The sequence below is a fragment of the Podarcis tiliguerta genome, assembly GCF_965153285.1.
Source record: "Podarcis tiliguerta genome assembly, chromosome: 1".
In the NCBI taxonomy this organism is placed as follows: Eukaryota; Metazoa; Chordata; class Lepidosauria; order Squamata; family Lacertidae; genus Podarcis; species Podarcis tiliguerta.
The window spans coordinates 128985503-129007783 of record NC_139534.1 but is presented as its reverse complement, the minus strand read 5'-3'; the positions used below and the strand labels follow the sequence as shown (position 1 = coordinate 129007783).

The following is a 22281-nucleotide window of genomic DNA, read 5'->3' as shown; positions in this document are numbered from 1 at the left end:
GGGGGAAAACACCCTCACAATGCTACAAGTCATTTGCAAAAGGAATTTTAAAATTTCAGCTTTTGGAATGCGTTGTTTTGCGATGGAGGGGCATTCGAGACTCCTTCTGTTCACGGGCTAGGTGGACAACAATATCTTCCGCCCTGACATCTTAGGGCTCTTCCAGACGGACCATTTATTAAATCTGCATCCTGATTTGCTTGCAAAAGCTTCCTCGGTCTCCTTCTGATTTGTTTGCGAGGCGCTTATCTGTTGTTTGCGAGGCGCTTATCTGGCAATGAGCATTCAGCCTGATTTGCTTGCGGGGTGTTTGCATGTCTTCCCAATTAACCTTCCGTTCATCCCACGCTTCTCAAAATTCTGAAGATCAGGCAGATCCCGAATCCAAGACGTATTAGCTATTTATGTTTGTGTGTCTCATTTCGCAAACGGATCGCCCCGGTGCCACCCGATTAAAATTCACAGGGCATCCTGTATCGGTTTCAAGCTTACCTTCCTCAAAGGGTGTTTCGGGGGCTGCTGGCATCCTTGCAAGGTTTCCGTGCGAGCTTCTTGGCTTTTGAAGTGAGTGTGTATCAAGAAGTCTGAAGTTCAGGGCAGGGGCAAAGTCACATATTAAAGGTAAAGGGACCCCTGACCATTAGGTCCAGTCGTGACCGACTCTGAGGTTGCGGCACTCATCTCGCTTTATTGGCCAAGGGAGCAGGCGTACAGCTTCCGGGTCATGTGGCCAGCATGACTAAGCCGCTTCTGGCGAACCAGATCAGTGCACGGAAACACCGTTTACCTTCCCACCGGAGTGGTACCTATTTATCTACTTGCACTTTGACGTGCTTTCGAACTGCTAGGTTGGCAGGAGCAGGGACCGAGCAACGGGAGCTCACCCCGTCACTGGGATTCGAACCGCCGACCTTCTGATCAGCAAGTCCTAGGCTCTGTGGTTTAACCCACAGCGAGTCACATATTACGGAGGCACAAACTCAGCTCTCCCTCTCAAGGTGGACAACTCAGTTGGTGAGAGCGGGGTGCTGATTGTTGCCATGCGTCCAAGAGAACAGGGACAATTGGCAGGCCCCCAGCTGGCTCCAGCCCACCGGCCAGCAGCCGGTCGAACTCCAGTCCTCGGTTCTGCATCAAAACTGCGACTCAGAGCTTCAGAAGCCTTTCAGAAGCTGAACATGCAAACCAGCAGAGATAACAAACGCTTCGCGACAGAAGGGCAGACAGAGGTATATGTAAAGCATATTTACAAGCAGTTTATTCAGTATAGATCAGGACAAAGGAAAAACATGTCTTCTCCCCTTCGTGTCCAAGCAAGAAGCATAAGGCAAAAGCTATACACAAACGGAAGTTCCCAGCAAGCTGTGCTGGAATGTAAACAGACATGTGACATACAACAGCTCCACACATCTGTTTAGGTGGAACGGAACGTCAATATGCTAACATTGAGAGCGGGGTGCTGATAACACCAAGTTTGCAGGTTTGATTCTCCTTATGGGACACCTTCAAATTCCTACATTGCAGGGGGTTGGACTAGATGATTGCCGGGGGTCCCTTCCAACTCTAAAAAATTACTGTGATTCTAAATTCTAAGTGTCACCTGTTTGACACACATGCTTGCCAACAAGTACCTGTTGCATTTGCATTTTACAACAGTACATTACTACAGTAAAAAAAGACCCCATCCAAATGTTATATGCAAAGCAGCCTTTTGTAGTTTCCATAGCTGAGCCTTCTGCACCAGATCTTGTGATTCCATCAGGATCCTGGGGCAAGGTCTAAACAAGCTTCCCCAATCTGGTGCCCTCCAAATGGTTTGAATGAAAACTTCCACTATCCTTGTCCACGGGTCACGTGATCTTCTGGAGAGTTTGATGAAGAATGCAGTGCGACTCAAAAGCTTGCTCGCTGAATTGCTTGTAGGCAAGGCGTAATACTTCCCCTTTTCTCCCCCTCTCTTTCGCTTTCTCAGCTTTTTGTCGGGCACAAAAGGGAAAGCACATATTTGTCTAATTAAGTGTGGAGTGTCTAAAAAAGGAGATATAAGGCTGGGATGCTCACCACGCCGGCACTCTGATTAGTGGCTTCTTCACAGATGCCCTGCGATAAAGACAAAGTCCAGAATTAGAAGACGTAAGCAGCTTCCCCCCCCCCTTCGCCCCAGATTTGTTCGTATATAATTATTTGACATCCAATTACAACCAAATTATTCTTGCTCCAACTCATAAAATAAATAGAAATCTATTAGTGCGCCCGACAATGTCGTGCAGCACACTTGAAATTAATAATACAGATTTCTTTCTCTGTTGACGCCGCAGACAGTCTCTGCCCACCCGCCCGCCCCCAATGGTAGTTTATTCTCACCATGTTCCGCTGTCAGTGAACAGCTAAATTACTATGTTGAAAGATTAAGGAGCCCATCATCTCTCTTTCGGCAGGAGAATCCTTTGAGACAGCCCTTTGCTGAGAACGAAAGGCTTGCAAGATGCCTGCTTCGTGAAACTGCGCCTCAGATATATTGGGTGCTCTGATGTCTGATTTTGCATCCTTGGGGGCTGTTCTAGCCTAGCGAAGCTTGCTCGGGGGCTAAAACCATCTAACTCCTTCCTGGGATGTTCAAAGTCATAGCAGGAAGTTGCGTTATACAGTGGTGCCTTGGTTCTCAAACGCCTTGGTACTCAAACAACTTGGTACTCAAACAACTTGGAACCCAAACACTGAAAACCCGGAAGTGTGTGTTCTGGTTTGCGAACTTTTTTCAGAAGCCAAACGTGTTCCGTTTTGAGTGTTACACTTCCAATTTGAGTGCCACCCTTCTGTTTTGAATGTTACACTGAGGTCTGTCAGTTTTTGCTATTTATTTTGCGTTTTGTTGCGGCTCTTTTTGTTTTGTTTTTCTGACTGTGTGGAACCCAGTTCAGCTACTGATTGGTTGGTTGTGTGACTGCAGTTCACGGTTTATTGCTTTCATTTTACAGATCAACAGTCTCGTTAGATAGTAAAATTCATGCAAAGTTGCTGTTTTAGGCGTTGTTTTTAAAAGCTCTTTGCCACAGCAACACGTTCCCTGCCTTGCTGCATTTGGCTCCTTGCTTCTTGATCCTCAGACCCCTGACTTCGTGACCCCTTGCTTCTTGATCCTCGGACCTCTGACTTCATGACCCCTTGCTTCTTGATCCTCGGACCCCTGACTTCGTGACCCCTTGCTTCTTGATCCTCGGACTCCTGACTTCGTGACCCCTTGCTTCTTGATCCTCGGACCCCTGACTTCATGACCCCTTGCTTCTTGACCCTCGGACCCCTGATTTCATGACACCTTGCTTCTTGATCCTCGGACCCCTGACTTCGTGACCCCTTGCTTCTTGACCCTCGGACCCCTGATTTCATGACACCTTGCTTCTTGATCCTCGGACCCCTGACTTCGTGACCCCTTGCTTCTTGATCCTCGGACCCCTGACTTCGTGACCCCTTGCTTCTTGATCCTCGGACCCCTGACTTCGTGACCCCTTGCTTCTTGATCCTCGGACCTCTGACTTTGTGACTCCTTGCTTCTTGATCCTCGGACCCCTGACTTCGTGACCCCTTGCTTCTTGATCCTCAGACCCCTGACTTCGTGACCCCTTACTTCTTGATCCTCGGACCCCTGACTTCATGACCCCTTGCTTCTTGACTCTCGGACCCCTAATTTCATGACACCTTGCTTCTTGATCCTCGGACCCCTGACTTCGTGACCCCTTGCTTCTTGATCCTCGGACCCCTGACTTCGTGACCCCTTGCTTCTTGATCCTCAGACCCCTGACTTCGTGACCCCTTACTTCTTGATCCTCGGACCCCTGACTTCATGACCCCTTGCTTCTTGACTCTCGGACCCCTGATTTCATGACACCTTGCTTCTTGATCCTCGGACCCCTGACTTCGTGACCCCTTGCTTCTTGACTCTCGGACCCCTGATTTCATGACACCTTGCTTCTTGATCCTCGGACCCCTGACTTCGTGACCCCTTGCTTCTTGATCCTCGGACCCCTGACTTCGTGACCCCTTGCTTCTTGATCCTCGGACCCCTGACTTCGTGACCCCTTGCTTCTTGATCCTCGGACCCCTGACTTCGTGACCCCTTGCTTCTTGATCCTCGGACCCCTGACTTCGTGACCCCTTGCTTCTTGATCCTCGGACCCCTGACTTCGTGACTCCTTGCTTCCTGATCCTCGGACCCCTGACTTCGTGACCCCTTGCTTCTTGATCCTCGGACCCCTGACTTCGTGACCCCTTGCTTCTTGATCCTCGGACCTCTGACTTTGTGACTCCTTGCTTCTTGATCCTCGGACCCCTGACTTCGTGACCCCTTGCTTCTTGATCCTCAGACCCCTGACTTCATGACCCCTTACTTCTTGATCCTCGGACCCCTGACTTCGTGACCCCTTGCTTCTTGATCCTCGGACCCCTGACTTCGTGACCCCTTGCTTCTTGATCCTCGGACCCCTGACTTCATGACCCCTTACTTCTTGATCCTCGGACCCCTGACTTCGTGACCCCTTGCTTCTTGACTCTCGGACCCCTGATTTCATGACACCTTGCTTCTTGATCCTCGGACCCCTGACTTCGTGACCCCTTGCTTCTTGATCCTCGTACCCCTGACTTCGTGACCCCTTGCTTCTTGATCCTCGGACCCCTGACTTCGTGACCCCTTGCTTCTTGATCCTCGGACCCCTGACTTCGTGACCCCTTGCTTCTTGATCCTCGGACCCCTGACTTTGTGACTCCTTGCTTCTTGATCCTCGGACCCCTGACTTCGTGACCCCTTGCTTCTTGATCCTCGGACCCCTGACTTCGTGACCCCTTGCTTCTTGATCCTCGGACCCCTGACTTCGTGACTCCTTGCTTCTTGATCCTCGGACCCCTGACTTCGTGACTCCTTGCTTCTTGATCCTCGGACCCCTGACTTCGTGACCCCTTGCTTCTTGATCCTCAGACCCCTGACTTCGTGACCCCTTACTTCTTGATCCTCGGACCCCTGACTTCATGACCCCTTGCTTCTTGACCCTCGGACCCCTGATTTCATGACCCCTTGCTTCTTGATCCTCGGACCCCTGACTTCGTGACCCCTTGCTTCTTGATCCTCGGACCCCTGACTTCATGACCCCTTGCTTCTTGATCCTCGGACCCCTGACTTTGTGACTCCTTGCTTCCTGATCCTCGGACCCCTGACTTCGTGACCCCTTGCTTCTTGATCCTCGGACCCCTGACTTCGTGACCCCTTGCTTCTTGATCCTCGGACCCCTGACTTCGTGACTCCTTGCTTCTTGATCCTCGGACCCCTGACTTCGTGACTCCTTGCTTCTTGATCCTCGGACCCCTGACTTCGTGACTCCTTGCTTCTTGATCCTCGGACCCCTGACTTTGTGACCCCTTGCTTCTTGATCCTCGGACCCCTGACTTTGTGACTCCTTGCTTCCTGACCCTCGGACCCTTGGCTTCTTGAATTCCGGCTCTCTGACCCTCGGACTCTTGGCTTCCTGACTCCTGGCTTCTGGACTCCCGTTCCTGCTCCCACCCCGCCATCTTGCCCCCCAGTCCTGACGTCCCCAGCCGGGACTTTGATCACCCATGAACTGGACCGTGACACCTGAAGCTAGGAACAGGAGAAAACAAGCTTGGTCCCTCTTCTGTATGACAGCCCTTGAGATATTTGAAGATTGCTATCATCTCTCATCTCAGTTTCCTCTTTCCCAGGCTAAACATACCCAAGCTCCTTCAACCATTCCTCATCAGGCTTGGTCTCCAGACCCTTGATCATCTTGGTCTCCCTCCTCTGCTCACCTTCCAGCTTGTCAATATCCTTCTAAAACTGTGGTGCCCAGAACTGGACACAGTATTCCAAGTGTGGTCTGACCAAGGCAGAACAGAGTGGTAACTATGACTTCCCTTGATCTGGACACTTGACTTCTGTTGATGCAGCCTAGAATAGCATTCAATTTTTTTGCTGCTGCATCACCCTGTTGACTCGTGTTCAGCTTGTGGTCCACCAAAATCCCTAGGTCCTTTTCACATGTAAAACCAGGTGTTCCACGTCTTAAATTTGTGCATCCGGTTCTTCCTTCCTAAGTGCAGAACCTGCCGTTTGTCCCTATCGAAATTCATTTTGTTATCTTGCACCCAGTTCTACAATCCGTCAAGGTCACATTAAATTCTGAGTCTCCTGCGGCATTAGCTACCCCTCCCAGTTTGGTGTCACCTGGAAATTGGATGGGCACCCCCTCGATTCCTTCATCCAAGTCATTTATAGAGACGTTGAACAACAACGGGCTCAAGACAGAACCCTGTGTTACCCTGCTAGGCCAGTGGCTCATCCAGTCCAGCATCCTGTTCTCACAGTGGCCAACCAGATGACGCAATGGGAAACCCACAAGCAGGACCTGAGTGTCAGGCTTCAGGGAATCAGCTTCCTCCTCCGTGGCAGTAGATACCATATTTTTCGCTGCATAAGACGCACCTGACCATAAGACACACCTAGTTTTTAGAGGAGGTAAACAAGAAAAAAATATTCTGAACGAAACAGTGGATGTATGATTTTTGTGGTTCATGCTGTGGCCACAGACAGAGTTTGGGGTAGCCCAATGCAAAAATCCTGAGGATCCATGTGGATCCATGCTTTGTAACCACGTTTTTGCGCCATTGCAGCCCCACGAAACAGTGGCTGCATTGGGTTTTTTTGGTGCAGGCTGTAGCCATGGACATGCTATGTGATCTGATGGTGAATTTGGGGTGACCCAATGCAAAAATCCTGAGGATCCATGGGCTTTTACCTTCCCCCTCCCAGGCAGCATCCGCTAGTGTCCCTTATCTCTCTCCCGATCACTTACCGATCAGCTGCTTCCTTTCAACACCCCCCTTCCCTCTTGTTTGCCTTAGTGTCTTTTCCTTAGCTGGAGCACTTTTTTGCTCCTCCTTTTCTTCTAATTTCTCTCCTCATTGCCTTAGTCTTCCTGTCTCCTCTCCTTGCAAGTTTGCTGTCTTTACCTCTCCCCTCCCAGGCAGCCTGCTTTATTGCTGGCGTCCCTTATCTCCCTCCCCGATCACTTGCCGATTAGCGACTTTGTTTCAACACCCACTTCCCTCTTTAAAAAAAAAAAAAAAGGCATGATCTGCTTTTCTCCCCTGGGCAATTCGGCTCCAGGGACCATGCATTCGCTCCATAAGACGCACAGACATTTCCCCTTACTTTTTAGGAAGAAAAAAGTGTGTCTTATGGAGCGAAAAATACGGTAAGTAGAACAAAGGAAAAGGAGTCTTCTTCTCAGTTAGAAACTTTAATAATAACAGCGAGAGAACAAAGAACACATCTCCTAGAAATGGCGGTGCTCCCAATTAAGGATACCACCCCCTTACGTCTCTATTAATCTACATCACGCCTACGTTTTGTAATCTGAGCTTGTACCCTCTGTGCTTTCTGTTCTGACACTTTCTGAGCTCTTCTTGACCTTGGGGAGAGCAGAGGAAAGATTTCCAGAGACAGTGAATATGTTAACCCCCCCCTCTATGTTTCTTCTCCTAACTGCTCCCCATCCGGTATTTCCCAGCTTCTGCCTTCCGAACTACGTCCCTCTGCAAACCACTGTTCCAAATCTATACTGTCCTCCTACTCCTGGGAAGATTCAAGAGCAGGGGAGGCGTGTGGCTCCCACCATTCCTCCTCAGTAAAGCCTTCCTCAGCACGGTCCCTGATACTGAGCAGAAGAACAACTCTCTCTACTTGTGATTGTCAACCACTGGAAAACTAATAAATTTGTCTTCAGCTGGCAGTAAGGCAGGGATGGGAGACTGTCAACTTCCAGGTGTTGCTGGACTACAAGTCTCAACTTGGCTGATCATTGGCCACTCTTGGCGGGGTTGATGGTGTTAGGATATTTCCGTTCCACCTTAAAAGGGAGCAGGATGTTTGTGTCACAGCCTGCGCATTTCCTGTCTCACAGGATGTTTCTGTTGTGTCTTTGCTTTCGTTTCTCTCTCTCTGCCGGAACTCTCAAGCAGGCAGTCATGTTTTTCTTTGTTCTGATCAACGCTGAATAAACTTCTATATAATGCTCTCCCGACTGCATCTTTCGCTGTGTGCATATCTGCTGATAGAGTGTGCTCGGCTCTGGAATGTGGGAAGCTATTTCTGGAGCTCGTGTCGCTAATTGCTGATACTGCGTGTCTACGGGAGATCAATGGACGTCCGGAGACTACGTGGAGTCGAGATGGACTTTGTCTCCCTGGCAGTATCCCAACAGATGGGAGTTGTAGTCCAAGAACATCTAGCGGGCAAGGCTCAAGGTAATATTAATATATAAAGCCCTAAACAAACTTGGGACCAGTTTACCTATGAGATCGCCTTGCCCCCAATTGGCGGAATTGGCACTCTTACAGGTGTCACGTAATATCCGTTCTGCATTCGGAAGAGATCAATCTTTTAGTGTGGAAGCAGTTACACTTTGGAACTCGCTGACGATTGACACCAGGCAGGCTCCTTCGCTGTACTATTTTTGGCGCCTGCTAAAAGCGGTTCTGTTTGGAAAAGCCTATGTGAGTGCTTAGAAAGTGGAGGTCAATCTGTTTCAGTATTTTAAAGTTTTAAATAGGGCTGTGATTCCTCCCCCCCCCCTCAATTTTACTCTTTTACCTTTTGCAAACCGCTTTGAGGTTTTCTTGCGTTTTTTACAGTCAGGAGGTGTGGAAACAAAGGGAATAAATAATAGAGGACCACAAGTTTCAAGGTGGAGCTTGAAGTCAGGTACCCACAGGTTGCGGAAGCCCATGTCTGGAGTTGGTAACAACATCCCTGACAAGTGGTGATGAGGAATTCATTCAAATTCTGGGCCTCTTCAGCAATATGTGGGGAGTAAAAGTAGGGTTAGGGGGTCTCCAACCAGGGAGATTTCTGGGACAGGGAGGTGAAATTTGGGCAAAGCTCAACGCTGCCACCCAGAGCTTCTCCAGAAGACTTTTTGTTTCTAGGTGACCAGGGATGATGGAAGCTATAGATCATGGGTAGGCAAACTAAGGCCCGGGGGTCCGGATCCGGCCCAATCGCCTTCTAAATCTGGCCCATGGACAGTCCGGGAATTGGTGTGTTTTTACATGAGTAGAATGTGTGCTTTTATTTAAAATGCATCTCTGGGTTATTTGTAGGGCACAGGAATTTGTTCATATTTTTTTCCCCAAAATATAGTCCAGCCCCCCACAAGGTCTGAGGGACGGTGGACCGGCCCCCTGCTGAAAAACTTTGCTGACCCCTGCTATAGATCTCCAGATGGGGTCCACTGGTTCCCTTGCATAGCTGCCAGCTCCCCACTGCCTTGCCCTCTCTCCCCATAAGCAGCAGAGCCCAAGAAGCTAGTGGGGCGGCTCCACCCCACTGAGAGAGCCTCTCCCCCCCCCCCATTATTTTTTGGTTGGCCCAAGTCTGTCTCGAGAAAAAATGGAGTGTGCGTCCGGGGGGGGGGGGAGTCATTCCACTGGTACCTCATTTAAGCAGTTGTCATCCGGGGTAATTACCCTGCTTAAACAGTGGTAAAGTTGGAGCAGGCTTACCCATCGGTTGACAGTTTATGACGGCAGGATTGTTTTCAGGAGAGTGGAAAAGATTTTTCCAAAATAGTGGGCTAGAAAATGTATCAAACTTTTCTCAGATCTGGGGGGAAGGGTCAGAATATGAGTTTGACATTTGGAGCTTGGTTATTTTCACATTTTTAAAGTTTGCATTCTTGGAGGGATACTTACAAAGAAAATGACTTTTTAAGATTTATTGGTTAAGGTTTACTCCTGAGCCTTTTCTACTGAGTAGCTAACCCTACACAAATCCAGAGTGGAGTCCCAAAGGCGTTTGGAATTAGTATTACAATTATAATTAAAGGTAAAGGGACCCCTGACCGTTAGGTCAAGTTGTGGCCGACTCTGGGGTTGCGGCACTCATCTCGTTTTATTGGCCGAGGGAGACGGCGTACAGCTTCTGGGTCATGTGGCCAGCATGACTAAGCCGCTTCTGGCGAACCAGAGCAACGCACGGAAATGCCGTTTACCTTCCCGCTGGAGTGGTACCTATTTATCTACTTGCACTTTGACATGCTTTTGAACTGCTAGGTTGGCAGGAGCAGGGACCGAACAACGGGAGCTCACCCCGTCACGGGGATTCGAACCTCCGACCTTCTGATTTGCAAGCCCTAGGCTCTATGGTTTAGACCACAGCACCACCCGCGTCCATCCACACAATTACATTTATTTAAATTTCTATACTGCCCTGCATCTAAGAATCGCAGGGTGCAGTTTACAATATAAAAACACAAAAATACACACCATAGTAACAAACAATACTGCCACACAGTTTAAAAGGCCATAAGTTGTTTAATTAGACAAATGCCTGGTAGAAGAGCAATGTTTGCTCTAAAAGGATGACTTCCAATGAACCAACCTGTTTAAAATCAAATCAAACCTGACAGTGCTGTCAGTTTAATGCGTGATCAGTCCTCACCGGCACACTCTCAGCTTTGCGAGGATTGCTGCTGTTATTACCTTAAAGTGTTTACCTGGATTGGGAAGGAAATTTAAAATCACACACCGCCTTTTTCCCCTTGAGTGGCACTTAAAGTGCGGAGCCTGAAGTTCCCTTCGTATTTCTTCCCCGCCCAACTTTGCATTGTTTCCTTGTTTGCTTCCATAAATCACATTAATATTCCAGCCCTGTGAAATGAGCAGATAATGGCCCTGTCACTTGTCATCTAGTGTCTTAAAAGCACGGAAGATATGACAGCAGATGGTGAGATTGTCTCATCCTGCTGGCTGGCTGGCTGGCTGGCTGGCCTCCCTGCGAGCCTTTGCAAAGGTTATTTGGGGAAAAGCCAACTTGAACCTGGAAGGCTAAGGATGCCTCGGTCTAGGATCGCCGCAAACCTAGACAGCATCTTAAAAAACAGAGACATCACCTTGCCAACAAAGGTCCGTATAGTAAAAGCTATGGTTTTCCCAGTAGTGATGTATGGAAGTGAGAGCTGGACCATCAAGAAGGCTGATTGCCGAAGAATTGGTGCTTTTGAATTCTGGTGCTGGAGGAGACTCTTGAGAGTCCCATGGACTGCAAGAAGATCAAACCTATCCATTCTTAAGGAAATCAGCCCTGAGTACTCACTGGAAGGACAGATCGTGAAGCTGAGGCTCCAAGACTTTGGCCACCTCAGGAGAAGAGAAGACTCCCTGGAAAAGACCCTGATGTTGGGAAAGATGGAGAAGGGGACAAGGAGAAGGGGACGACAGAGGACGAGATGGTGGGACAGTGTTCTTGAAGCTACCAGCATGAGTTTGACCAAACTGCAGGAGCCAGTGGAAGACAGAAGTGCCTGGCGTGCTCTGGTCCAGGGGGTCACGAAGCGTCGGACACGACTAAATGACTAAACAACAACAACAACATGATCGCCGCAGATCTCCATCACTAGAGGCAAGTGGCTCGGGTTCCTTGGTTTGGTGTTTTGCGAATGAGAGAGGCAGTGGTGTATTGGTCGGCATGTCAGATTAGGACCTGGGACAGACCAGAGTTCGAATCTCCACTTGGCCATGAGGCTCAATGGTTCACCTTGAGTCTGCCCTTGCCTCTCAGGCTAGCCTACCTTGCAGGGTTGTTGAAGAGATCAAAGGAAGAGAGGAAGAAACATGCACGCTCCTTACGGGATGATGGGATACCAATGCAACAAGCAAGCAAACAAATCATATCCAGCGAACACTTGGGATTGTGCACTCTGCCTGCTCCCCTCCATGCATATGGTAGTTCCTATGCACCTAGGCAGGGACGCAGGTGGCGCTGTGGGTTAAACCACAGAGCCTAGGACTTGCCGATCAGAAGGTCGGCGGTTCAAATCCCCACAACGGGGTGAGCTCCCATTGCTCGGTCCCTGCTCCTGCCAACCTAGAAGTTTGAAAGCACGTCAAAGTGCAAGTAGATAAATAGGTACCGCTCCAGCGGGAAGGTAAACGGCGTTTCTGTGCGCTGCTCCGGTTCGCCAGAAGCGGCTTAGTCATGCTGGTCACATGATCCGGAAGCTGTATGCCAGCTCCCTCGGCCAATAAAGCGAGATGAGTGCTGCAATGCCAGAGTCGGTCACGACTGGACCTAATGGTCAGGGGTCCCTTTACCTTTATGCACCTAGGCACTGCCAGCATGAGACAGCAGCCATATGCCAGGTAATGAAAAAATGAACCTATGCTGCTAATTCTTGTAGTAGACCAGTGAAGTGGTACCTCGGGTTAAGTAAAGTGGTACCTCGGGATGATGGGAGTTGTAGTCCCAAAACATCTGGAGGGCTGAGTTTGGGCGTGCCTGGACTTGACTATCCCCTGTATGCAAAGAATGGCTCCGGTGGATTGCTGGTTATAACCAATTGTGAGGGGCAGATGAGGTTTGTCAACCTGGGAAAGTGGCCCATCTAGGAGAAGGAAATTTCTGGTGCTTAAACCTCCGGTCTCTTGCGGCTATACTCATTCATGGGAAAGGCTTTGGGAGTAAAACCCTGAGGGATAATCAACATCTTCAGGAGAAGAAAAGGCTACAGAGCAAACCCTACACAAATCTGGACGAAATGCCGTTTTACCTTCCCGCCAGAGCGGTACCTATTTATCTACTTGCATTGGTGTGATTTCGAGCTGCTAGGTTGGCAGGAGCTGGGACAGAGCAATGGGAGCTCACACCATCGCGGGGATTCAAACTGCTGACCTTGCAATCGGCAAGCCCAAGTGGTTTAGACCAGAGCGTCACCCGGTTCCTGGTTTCTTCTTAGGCTTGCTGCTGTGGCAGGAAGGTAAATTGCGTTTCTGTGCGCTCTGGTTTCCATCACGGTGTCCCATTGCACCAGAAGCGGTTTAGTCCTGCTGGCCACATGACGCGGAAAGCTGTCTGTGGACAAACACCGGCTCTCTCGGCCTGAAAGCGGGATGAGTGCCACAGCCCCATAGTCACCTTTGACTGGATTTAATGTCCAGGCATCCTTTACCTTTACCTTTACACCAGGCATCCCTAAACTCAGCCCTCCAGATGTTTTGGGACTACAACTCCCATCATCCGTAGCCAACAGGACCAGTGGTCAGGGATGATGGGAATTGTAGTCCCAAAACCATCTGGAGGGCTGAGTTTGGGGATGTCTGCCTTACACAAATCCAGAGTGGAGTCACTAAGACCGTTGGATGGTGCTTTGTACGCCTCCTTCTGGCAACTCCTCCAGCCCAGCTGGTGCCAAAGATCTTGCTTTGCTTTCCTTTAGACCTAATAATAATAATAATAATAATTTATTATTTATACCCCGCCCATCTGGCTGGGTTTCCCCAGCCACTCTGGGCGGCTTCCAAAAGAATATTAAAATACTGTGATACATCAAACATTAGGGACGCGGGTGGTGCTGTGGGTTAAAGCCTCAGCGCCTAGGACTTGCCGATCGAAAGGTCGGCGGTTCGAATCCCCACGGCGGGGTGCACTCCCGTCGCTCAGTCCCAGCGCCTGCCAACCTAGCAGTTTGAAAGCACCCCTGGGTGCAAGTAGATAAATAGGGACCGCTTACTAGCGGGAAGGTAAACGGCATTCCGTGTGCTGTGCTGGCTCGCCAGATGCAGCTTGTCACGCTGGCCACGTGACCCAGAAGTGTCTTCGGACAGCGCTGGCTCCTGGCCTATAGAGTGAGATGAGCGCACAACCCTAGAGTCTGGCAAGACTGGCCCGTACGGGCAGGGGTACCTTTACCTTTTTTTACCTTACATCAAACATTAAAAGCTTCCCTAAACAGGGCTGCCTTCAGATGTCTTCTAAAAGTCTGGTAGTTGTTATTCTCTTTGACATCTGGTGAGAGGGCATTCCACAGGGCGGGCGCCACTACCGAGAAGGTCCTCTGCCTGGTTCCCTGTAACTTGGCTTCTCGCAGTGAGGGAACCACCAGAAGGCCCTCGGTGCTGGACCTCAGTGTCCGGGTAGAACGATGGGGGTGGAGACGCTCCTTCAGGTATACTGGACCGAAGCTGTTGAGAGGTGGGTCTTGTCCTTTGGGCAGCCCAGGACCTCCAGCTACCCTGCCCAGTCTTGTGCCCTGGGGGGGTCGCTTCAGTGCTGCTAACACAGCAAAAACAACCTGGGGGGTGCAGCAGTTACAAGTTATAAGCTCAACCTGATGGTGCGAGATATGAGGACGACAGGTTGCCTTCATCGGTGGGAGAGATCTACTGCCTACCGTAAGCTATGCTTCACGAATAGCTGCCCCACCTGCAACAAAACATGTCCCTCCCCTATCAGTCTCTTCACCCCCAAAGGCGCACTCCTCTGTTGTCCCCCGAGACAGACAAATTCTATGAACCAAACAGGAAGCGCTGGAGGAACAGGAACCTGGTCAGATCTCAACTCCCTCTATCTCCCTGGTGACCTTGGGCCAGGCAATCTCAGTCTAACCTACCTCAGAGGGTTGTTGTGAGAGTAAATTTGGGCGCGAATGGTGGCCACAAGCCCTGTGAGCACCTTGAAGGAATCACATTATAATTTTTTAAAATTCAGTCATTGGAAACATTTGCCAATTAATTTCCTTTCTCCCCCCACAACCTAAAATGGGAGTTCTATAATGCTTCTTGATCTTGCCGTTTAAGTGTACAGCGGTACCTCCGGTTAAGAACTTAATTCGTTCCGGAGGTCCGTTCTTAACCTGAAACTGTTCTTAACCTGAGGTACCACTTTAGCTAATGGGGCCTCCTGCTGGCGCCGCGCCACAGGAGCACAATTTGTTCTCATCCTGAAGCAAAGTTCTTAACCTGAGGTACTATTTCTGGGTTAGCGGAGTCTGTAAGCTGAAGCATCTGTAGCCTGAAGTGTCTGTAACCTGAGGTACCACTGTATTGGATTTAGATTTCTCCTGCTGAAGATGCTATTTGCTCCAGTGATTCCGGGATGAGCTCTGCAGCCGTGTGTTTTTCTATTGTCTCCTCCGAAACACTGCTTCTGTCTGCTGTTTCCAGGATTTCCCCCTCGCTCTGTGATATTTAACTAAGCAGCTGAGAGCACCGGTCCCCCTGTCTAATATTAGACCTCACCGGCAGAGAAGTGCTTTCTATTCTGGTGAGATGCAGCCGACCTAAGCTCATGCATTTTCATGGCACGAAGGGCTCACAAAACAGCGCCGCATCTTTCCTTTCGCTTGTGCCGTTGCCGAAAGATAATATGCCTCCTTTGTGGGCTTTCGGGGGGGTCGTTTCATTGCTAACGGGGTGCCTTGATTCAGAAGGGGCTTGCTGTCTCTTGGAAGTGGAAAGAGGGTTTTTTTTTGGGGGGGGGTAGGAATAAAATATTAAGGGGGTACTGAATCCTGCGATCCCTGGCCATGCCCAAGAACTGTGCAAAGTGCGGGCTCTGAGGTCAAGCCTTGTCTGAATGTGTTGCAAATGGTTTCTCCGGGAAACAGCAGATCTGACGGCAGCGTCTTCCGAGCAGCATCTCCAGGCACGGCAGAGAGGTACCTTGTGGCACAGGGCAGGGAGGGGGGCAGCCCTCTCCCCCCCAAAAAAAATGTGCGGGCAAAAGGCGGCGAAGAGGACGTAGCGTCTCAGTGGAGGGCGATTTCCACAGAATGAAGAAACATACCGCGAGAGTGGCACCTTTGCAGCCCTTCAGTATTTCCACATTAAATTCAGCTAGATCAGACGGTAAATGCCATTTTATTTCCTCCTACGTACCTTCCGACCTATTCCACCCCCGCCAAAGAAACCAGTAATTTTTCATTTAGATTTTTGTGTGTGCGTGTGTGACGGAAAGGCCATTTGTTGGAATGTTGATGGAATACTTTTATTTCTTAGTTTTGGTCATGCGGTCCCCATAATGTCTAGCTTTTTCACTGTATTGAGATCCATTTCTGGCAATGAGGGTGGGGGGGGGGAGGAGAAGGGGGGGGAGACCAAACAAGGGCAAAAAAAGGGGGGGAGTTGTTAATCTTTCATTTTTAGTTTGTGAAGTCCTCACAAACCAGCTCTCTCAGTTTGCCTCTGTCTCCCAATACTATTTCAGTGGGGGAATCTTTAATTTCTCTCTCTCTCTGTGTTAGGAGTATTTTATTATGTTGCAGCCGGTTGTGAAGATCGTCTACTTATCCTGAGTTTCAAATAGTAGAAAATGGGGGGGGGGAGAGAGAAAAGGACAAGAATCAGTTTTCTCAAATGACATCCCCATGAATAGCTTTAATCCAGGAATGTGAAAGAGGATGCACTTTGCACACCTGTCCACAGGTGTGCCCTGTTGATGGAAGAGATGGAGGCGGAATCCACAGAACTTCCAGAGTGGGCTCACCTGATCTGGGGACTCTCAAGGGCTACTAGCCAGGATGGCTGTGCTCTGCACGTAAGGTTGGGGGGCAGCAATTTCTGGAAACCAATTTCTGGAAACCACAGGAGGGAGGAGGGCTCCTGTGCCAATGGCCTCCCTACAGGCATCAGGCTTGACCACTGTGAGAACAAGATGCCGGACTTGATGGGCCATTGGGTTCTTATGAGCCAGAGCAGATCATGAATCGGCTTTAGTCCACTGTGGAATCCTCAGCCTTGAGTGGTCCAAGAACTCCAGCCATACCTCCGTCCATTGTATGCATGTGTGTGCGTCCGTATGTGTGTGTGTGTGTGTGTGTGTGTGTGTGTGTAATGCGATGCGGGTGGCGCTGTGAGTTAAACCACAGAGCCTAGGGCTTGCCGATCAAAAGGTTGGCGGTTCGAATCCCCGCGATGGGGTGAGCTCCCGTTGCTCAGTCCCTGCTCCTGCCAACCTAGCAGTTCGAAAGCACGTCAAAGTGCAAGTAGATAAATAGGTACTACTCCGGCGGGAAGGGAAACGGCGTTTCCGTGCGCTGCTCTGGTTCGCCAGAAGCGGCTTAGTCATGCTGGCCACATGACCCGGAAGCTGTATGCCGGCTCCTTCGGCCAATAAAGCGAGATGAGCGCCGCAACCCCAGAATCAGCTACGACTGGACCTAATGGTCAGGGGTCACCTTTACATATAATATATATATCACCTAGTTTTCCCATTGCAAAACTCCAGAAGAGGTCATCCAACTGCCCACGGTCTGAAGGACCTAATGTGTGGGTCTTCTTCTTCAGACCATGCACTTTGTATAGAATACAGCAAGTCCCCCATAGGAACTCAGATACGTAAGCTAATCATCATAGGGCACCTTAAGGGGACGTGGGTGGCGCTGTGGTCTAAACCACTGAGCCTCTTGGGCTTGCCAGTCGGAAGGCTGGTGGTTCAAATCCCTGCGATGGAGTGAGCTCCTGTTGCTCTGTCCCAGCTCCTGCCAACCTAGCAGTTCGAAAACAGGCCAGGGTAAGTAGATAAATAGGTACCACTGCGGCTGGAATGACGTTTTCATGCGCTCTGGTTTCCATCACGGTGTCCTGTTGCTCCAGAAGCAGTTGAGTCCTGCTGGCCATATGACTCGGAAGGCTGTCTGCGGATAAACGCTGGCTCCCTCGGCCTGAAAGCAAGATGAGCGCCGCAACCCCATAGTCGCCTTTGACTGGACCTAACTGTCCAGGGGTCCTTTACCTTTAACTTTATCATATGGCACCTTAAAACCATGTTACAATCTCCACAGTGCAATGTCTCACCCTGACCTAGCCACTGTGATCCACGCGACGGTCACCTCCAGACTGGATTATTGTAACTCGCTCTACGTGGGGCTGCCCTTGAGACTGACCCAGAAACTCCAGCGGGTGCAGAATGCCGTGGCGAGACTCCTTACGGGGTCCTTGCTGTGAGATCACATTCATCTGGTACTATACCAGCTGCACTGGCTCCCAGTGGAGTACAGGATCAGGTTTAAGGTGCTGGTTTTAACCTTTAAAGCCCTATATGCCCTAGGACCCTTGTACCTAGTGGACCGCCTCTCCTGGTATGTCCCACGGAGGACCCTACGGTCTTCAAACAAAAACACCTTGGAGGTCCCGGGCCACAGGGGGTTTAGGCTGGCCTCAACCAGAGCCAGGGTCTTTTCGGCCGTGGCCCCGATCTGGTGGAACGCTCTGTCACAAAAGACTAGGGCCCTGCGGGACTGGACATCTTTCCACAGGGCCTGCAAGACAGAGCTGTTCCACCAGGCCTTTGGCCAAGGCACAGTCTGACCCCCTCCTTTGGTAATCCTCACAGAACTCTAGCCCAATGGTTGCCATTAATTTGACTCTGAATTGAATGTATTTCAATTACGGTAATTAATTGTGATTTTATGTAAACTGTGTTACTGTTGTTAGCTGCTCTGAGCCCGGCTTCAGCTGGGGAGGGTGGGATATCAATAAAATATTATTATTATTATTAACAAGATTACAAAGCTGAAAATGAATTGTGCCTATCGTCAGCACAATGGAGATGTCAGTCACCAGCCTGGCATCCAGAGGTCTCTACATGGTCGCAGTTGGACACTCACCAGGTGCAAAATGCGCCTGACACCTGGGGAATTTCTAGCACTGGTTCCGTCGTCCTTGGAGAAAGCTACAGGAAAGCAGCTTGGCTTCCTCCCCTGCAAAAAATGCCTGTTTGGAAAATGGATGAGGGTCTAGTGGAGGAAGGTCTTATCTGTACCAGCTGGAGGGTTTATTACGGCAATTGTGACTGGGATCCAATTGGAGAGGTGGCGGCAGCAGTGGTGGGCTGAGCCAGTGTGGTGTAGTGGTTAAGAGCAGTAGTCTCGTAATCTGGGGGACCGGGTTCACGTCTCCGCTCCTCCACATGCAGCTGCTGGGTGACCTTGGGCCAGTCACACTTCGCTGAAGTCTCTCAGCCCCACTCACCTCACAGAGTGTTTGTTGTGGGGGAGGAAGGGAAAGGAGAATGTGAGCCGCTTTGAGACTCCTGAAGGGGAGTGAAAGGCGGGATATCAAATCCAAACTCTTCTTCAAAGTGGATCTGGTTCCATGGATGGGTCAAGTAGTATCCTTAGGATCTGGTGTGGCCAGCTGGTTCCAGGATCTGTTTGCTGGGAAGTCCCAAGTGTGCGGCTGCATGGTGGATTCACACAAGTCAGGGAATCCATGCCAAGATCAATTCATAATCTGGAGTGGCTTTCCAGTGCAGGTGCCATCTTGCAGGTAGGCCAGGAGGTTCTAATTTCAAGCCAGGATAAAAACCAGGTTTGCAGTCCCGTTTTGGGGAGGTGAGGTGGCTTAAAGTGCAAACTGTTGTTTCCTAGTTTAGGTGGAACGACAAACAGTGGTTTGCAAAAACACCCCGAAGCAACTGAACACTCTGACTGTACAAGGGAAGGCGAGTGTGGAAGTCCACTTCTGAGATCGTTCTTACGGTTCCATATATTGGTTTGGAATTATGTCCAAAATGAGCAATTGAATAATATATGCACATACCGTACATGATATAGACGGAGCCTCTCAGTTAAAAAATAAATAAATCTGTGTTTATAATTTGGGCTGGTGGAGAGCTATGTCTGTTGCATTGATATAGTGTTTCATTTGATAGTTGTCTTTCTTATTTGGTATTTACATCCCTTGAAACTTGCAACTCGCCTGGACCAGGAAGCATAGCTGTCAACTTACAGATTTGAAAATAAGGGACCAGTGGCCTCGAAAATAAGGGATCAGCAGCCAAAATAAGGGATTTTCCAAAGCACAGGTGTGTTCAACTTCTGAGCCCCTCCAAACCAAAGGCAGAAAGCCAAGCCAGCAGCCAAACGAAGCCTCAAGCGGTGGTTCCCACAGCGCAGCAACCCGGCAAAGGGGATGCAGCAAGGAAAACCACCGTCACCTCTCCGCTGGGAAGCGCTGAGCAAAGGCGAGTCCCCAGGCAACGCGGCCGATTTGATCGGCACAAGGCATGCAAGCTCCACCCCCCAGTCGTTCTTAGACTCCTTGTTGGGTGAGCAATGCAGCCAAGCAACACAGTTGGAGCCTCCCTCCTCCCTGGCCGGCAGGGAGGGAGGGAGAGGAGCTGCTTCCTTTGAAACCCGGGAAATTTAAGGGACATCACCAATAAGGGACAGCAGCGGGAAACGGCGCTGGGATAAGGGAGTTTCCCGCCAAATAAGGGACAGTTGACAGCTATGCCAGGAAGTGGAGTGGGAAGATTCCAGCTGATCAAAGGGAGCAATTGCTGATGGGACACAGTTCATACCTAACTTAAGAAGATCTCAGACTATTGCCCCTTTCTTACACCACAGAAAACTAGTTTATTTTGCTTCTCTCTCTCTCCTCACCCTTTATAAGGGGTGATTCATTCATGACTCGTGCTGACGACAGATGCATTGTAAATCCCACGCCCCTCAGAAAATGTCATTTTCAGGTGGGCTAAAGGGACCGTTTGGGATATCCTGCTATGTTTGGTCTTTGAGCACACAGAACGTTTTGAAGAGCCTTCCATGAACTACGTGTGCTGGATTTTTCCCTCGCTGTCCACACGACATCCTACGTAATCCAAACAGATCCCGACGCTTTGGGTAAATTAATGCCCTCATTTTCCTTCCCTGTGTAAATCCGCATTGTCTCCTGGTGTGGAAGAACAAGAAATCTCCTTTAAAAAAAAAATTTGAATCAAAATCTGGTGCTCTAAGCCGATGACAGGATAGCAGACCAAAGCTGCATTTTTATATTTGAAGGATGTTCTGGCAGCCTAAAATCCCAGCACAACACCTTCTTGGTTTACAAATCAAGCTTCTTCTTATTTATTTATTTTTTAAAAAAACAATATGGTGCTGGGTTGATTCGCAAAGCAGGTTTGCTTCACTGGTGCGCGACGGCTGTAAAGAAAGAGAATGCATCGCATTTTTGTTTTAAAGCCGACACGTAGAAGAATCACAGGAGAGGGAGAAGGAGCTCCGGCTGATGGAAATGATCCCTGCTGCTGATCATTAGGATGGTTAATAACCCTGGTGATTGCAAACACCGTAATGATTGCAAGCGTATTAAATTGCATGGGGCAAGTGGATGAAACACATTCGTCAGCTCCTGCTGGATAAGTTAAGCCACGGGTCCCGAGTTCAGTTCCCAGAACATCTAGATAGGACTGGGAAAAGATTCTCTGGCCGAAATCCCGGAGAGCTGCTGCCAGCCAGTGTTGGCCATACTGAGTTGGATGGACTGGGGGTAGAAGGCAGCTTCCTATGCACCCATGTTTGCATGGCAGAGAGAAAGTGTGTGTCGTCAGCTCACCCCGTCCCACATGGGGAGAAAGATGTCGGAGGGAGGAATGATCAAATACTGATGGCCCCAAATTGGGGGAGATTAGCAGCCAAACCTAACACATGCATATTCTTGCTAGATAGCCTGAGAAGGGGTTAATACCATAGTGCTGAATTGCTGATAGGCAGATACTCAGACCATAGAAGTACAATTGGTAGAGAGGACTCTGTGTGATGTCATTTCCCCTCCTCTCCTGGAGAGGAAGAGCATAGAGTACTTCCTGTTCCCCTATCTCTCCCTTTGACCAGCGTTGGATACAGACATGCCTCTGTTTGTCCCAGCTTCAGCCACATGCCTGAGGCTGGTTATACTGTAAATATAAGTGTTTTACTTGAATAGTTTTTACTGCTGCCATTGCTAATCAATGTGAGTAAATTATAATTTTAAACTTACTTCCCATGTTGTGGTAAGAAAGAGGAGCCAGCTTACTTCATAGCTGGACTTGCTCAAATATCTCAAGGGCTGTCGCATGGAAGATGGAACAAACTTGGTTTTTTTTCTTCCTGCTCCTGAGACCAGGACCCAAACCAATGGATTCAAGTTTAAAGAAAGTAAATTCCGACTAAACATCTGGTGGAACTTTCTCAGGGTTTGACATGATTCTGCGATCCTCTGTTGTTGGCAATGGAGGTGTGCGCCTGAAATATACTCAGAGTCGCAAAGTGATTTCATGCTCTTTATTCAGCTCATAGTGGTGAGGAGGAATGAATGAAAGTCCCCTCAAAGTATCTGCTTTATATACATTATTTACACAATGGGCTGCACATGATTGGCTAATTCCGGAATTCTACGGTAAGCCAATCAGGTTGTGGATTCACTTCTATCTGGAGCATGATTGGGTGGTTCCTGCCAACCAATCATACTGCTGCATTGTTCTAGGACCAATCAGACTGCTGCATTCTGAATCCTATTGTTCTAGGACCAATCAGACTGCTGCAATTTGGATCCTATTGTTCTAGGACCAATCCGACTGCTGCAGTTTGGATCATATTCAACTCAGTACATAACAGCGCCTTTGGAGATGAAGTCAAACTCAAACTGTTGGAGAGTTACAGCGCCTGCTGTGGCTGT

The 22281-nt window shown here is 49.4% G+C and overlaps 1 protein-coding gene across 4 annotated transcripts in view; it reads left to right on the top strand.

Annotated features, from left to right (window-relative positions):
* SLC35F4 (solute carrier family 35 member F4) overlaps positions 1-22281 on the top strand; it is a 143748-nt gene that overhangs the window by 89854 nt on the left and 31613 nt on the right. Inside the window, exon 1 of one of the 4 annotated variants that reach the window (XM_083438034.1) lies at positions 15331-15690. The exons of the other annotated variants lie outside the window; for them this stretch is intronic. Within the exon in view, the coding sequence (XP_083294160.1) occupies positions 15615-15690 (76 nt within the window). The 5' untranslated portion in view covers positions 15331-15614. Of the gene's footprint in view, positions 1-15330; positions 15691-22281 lie in introns of those variants that run through there. 4 annotated transcript variants of the gene reach the window in all.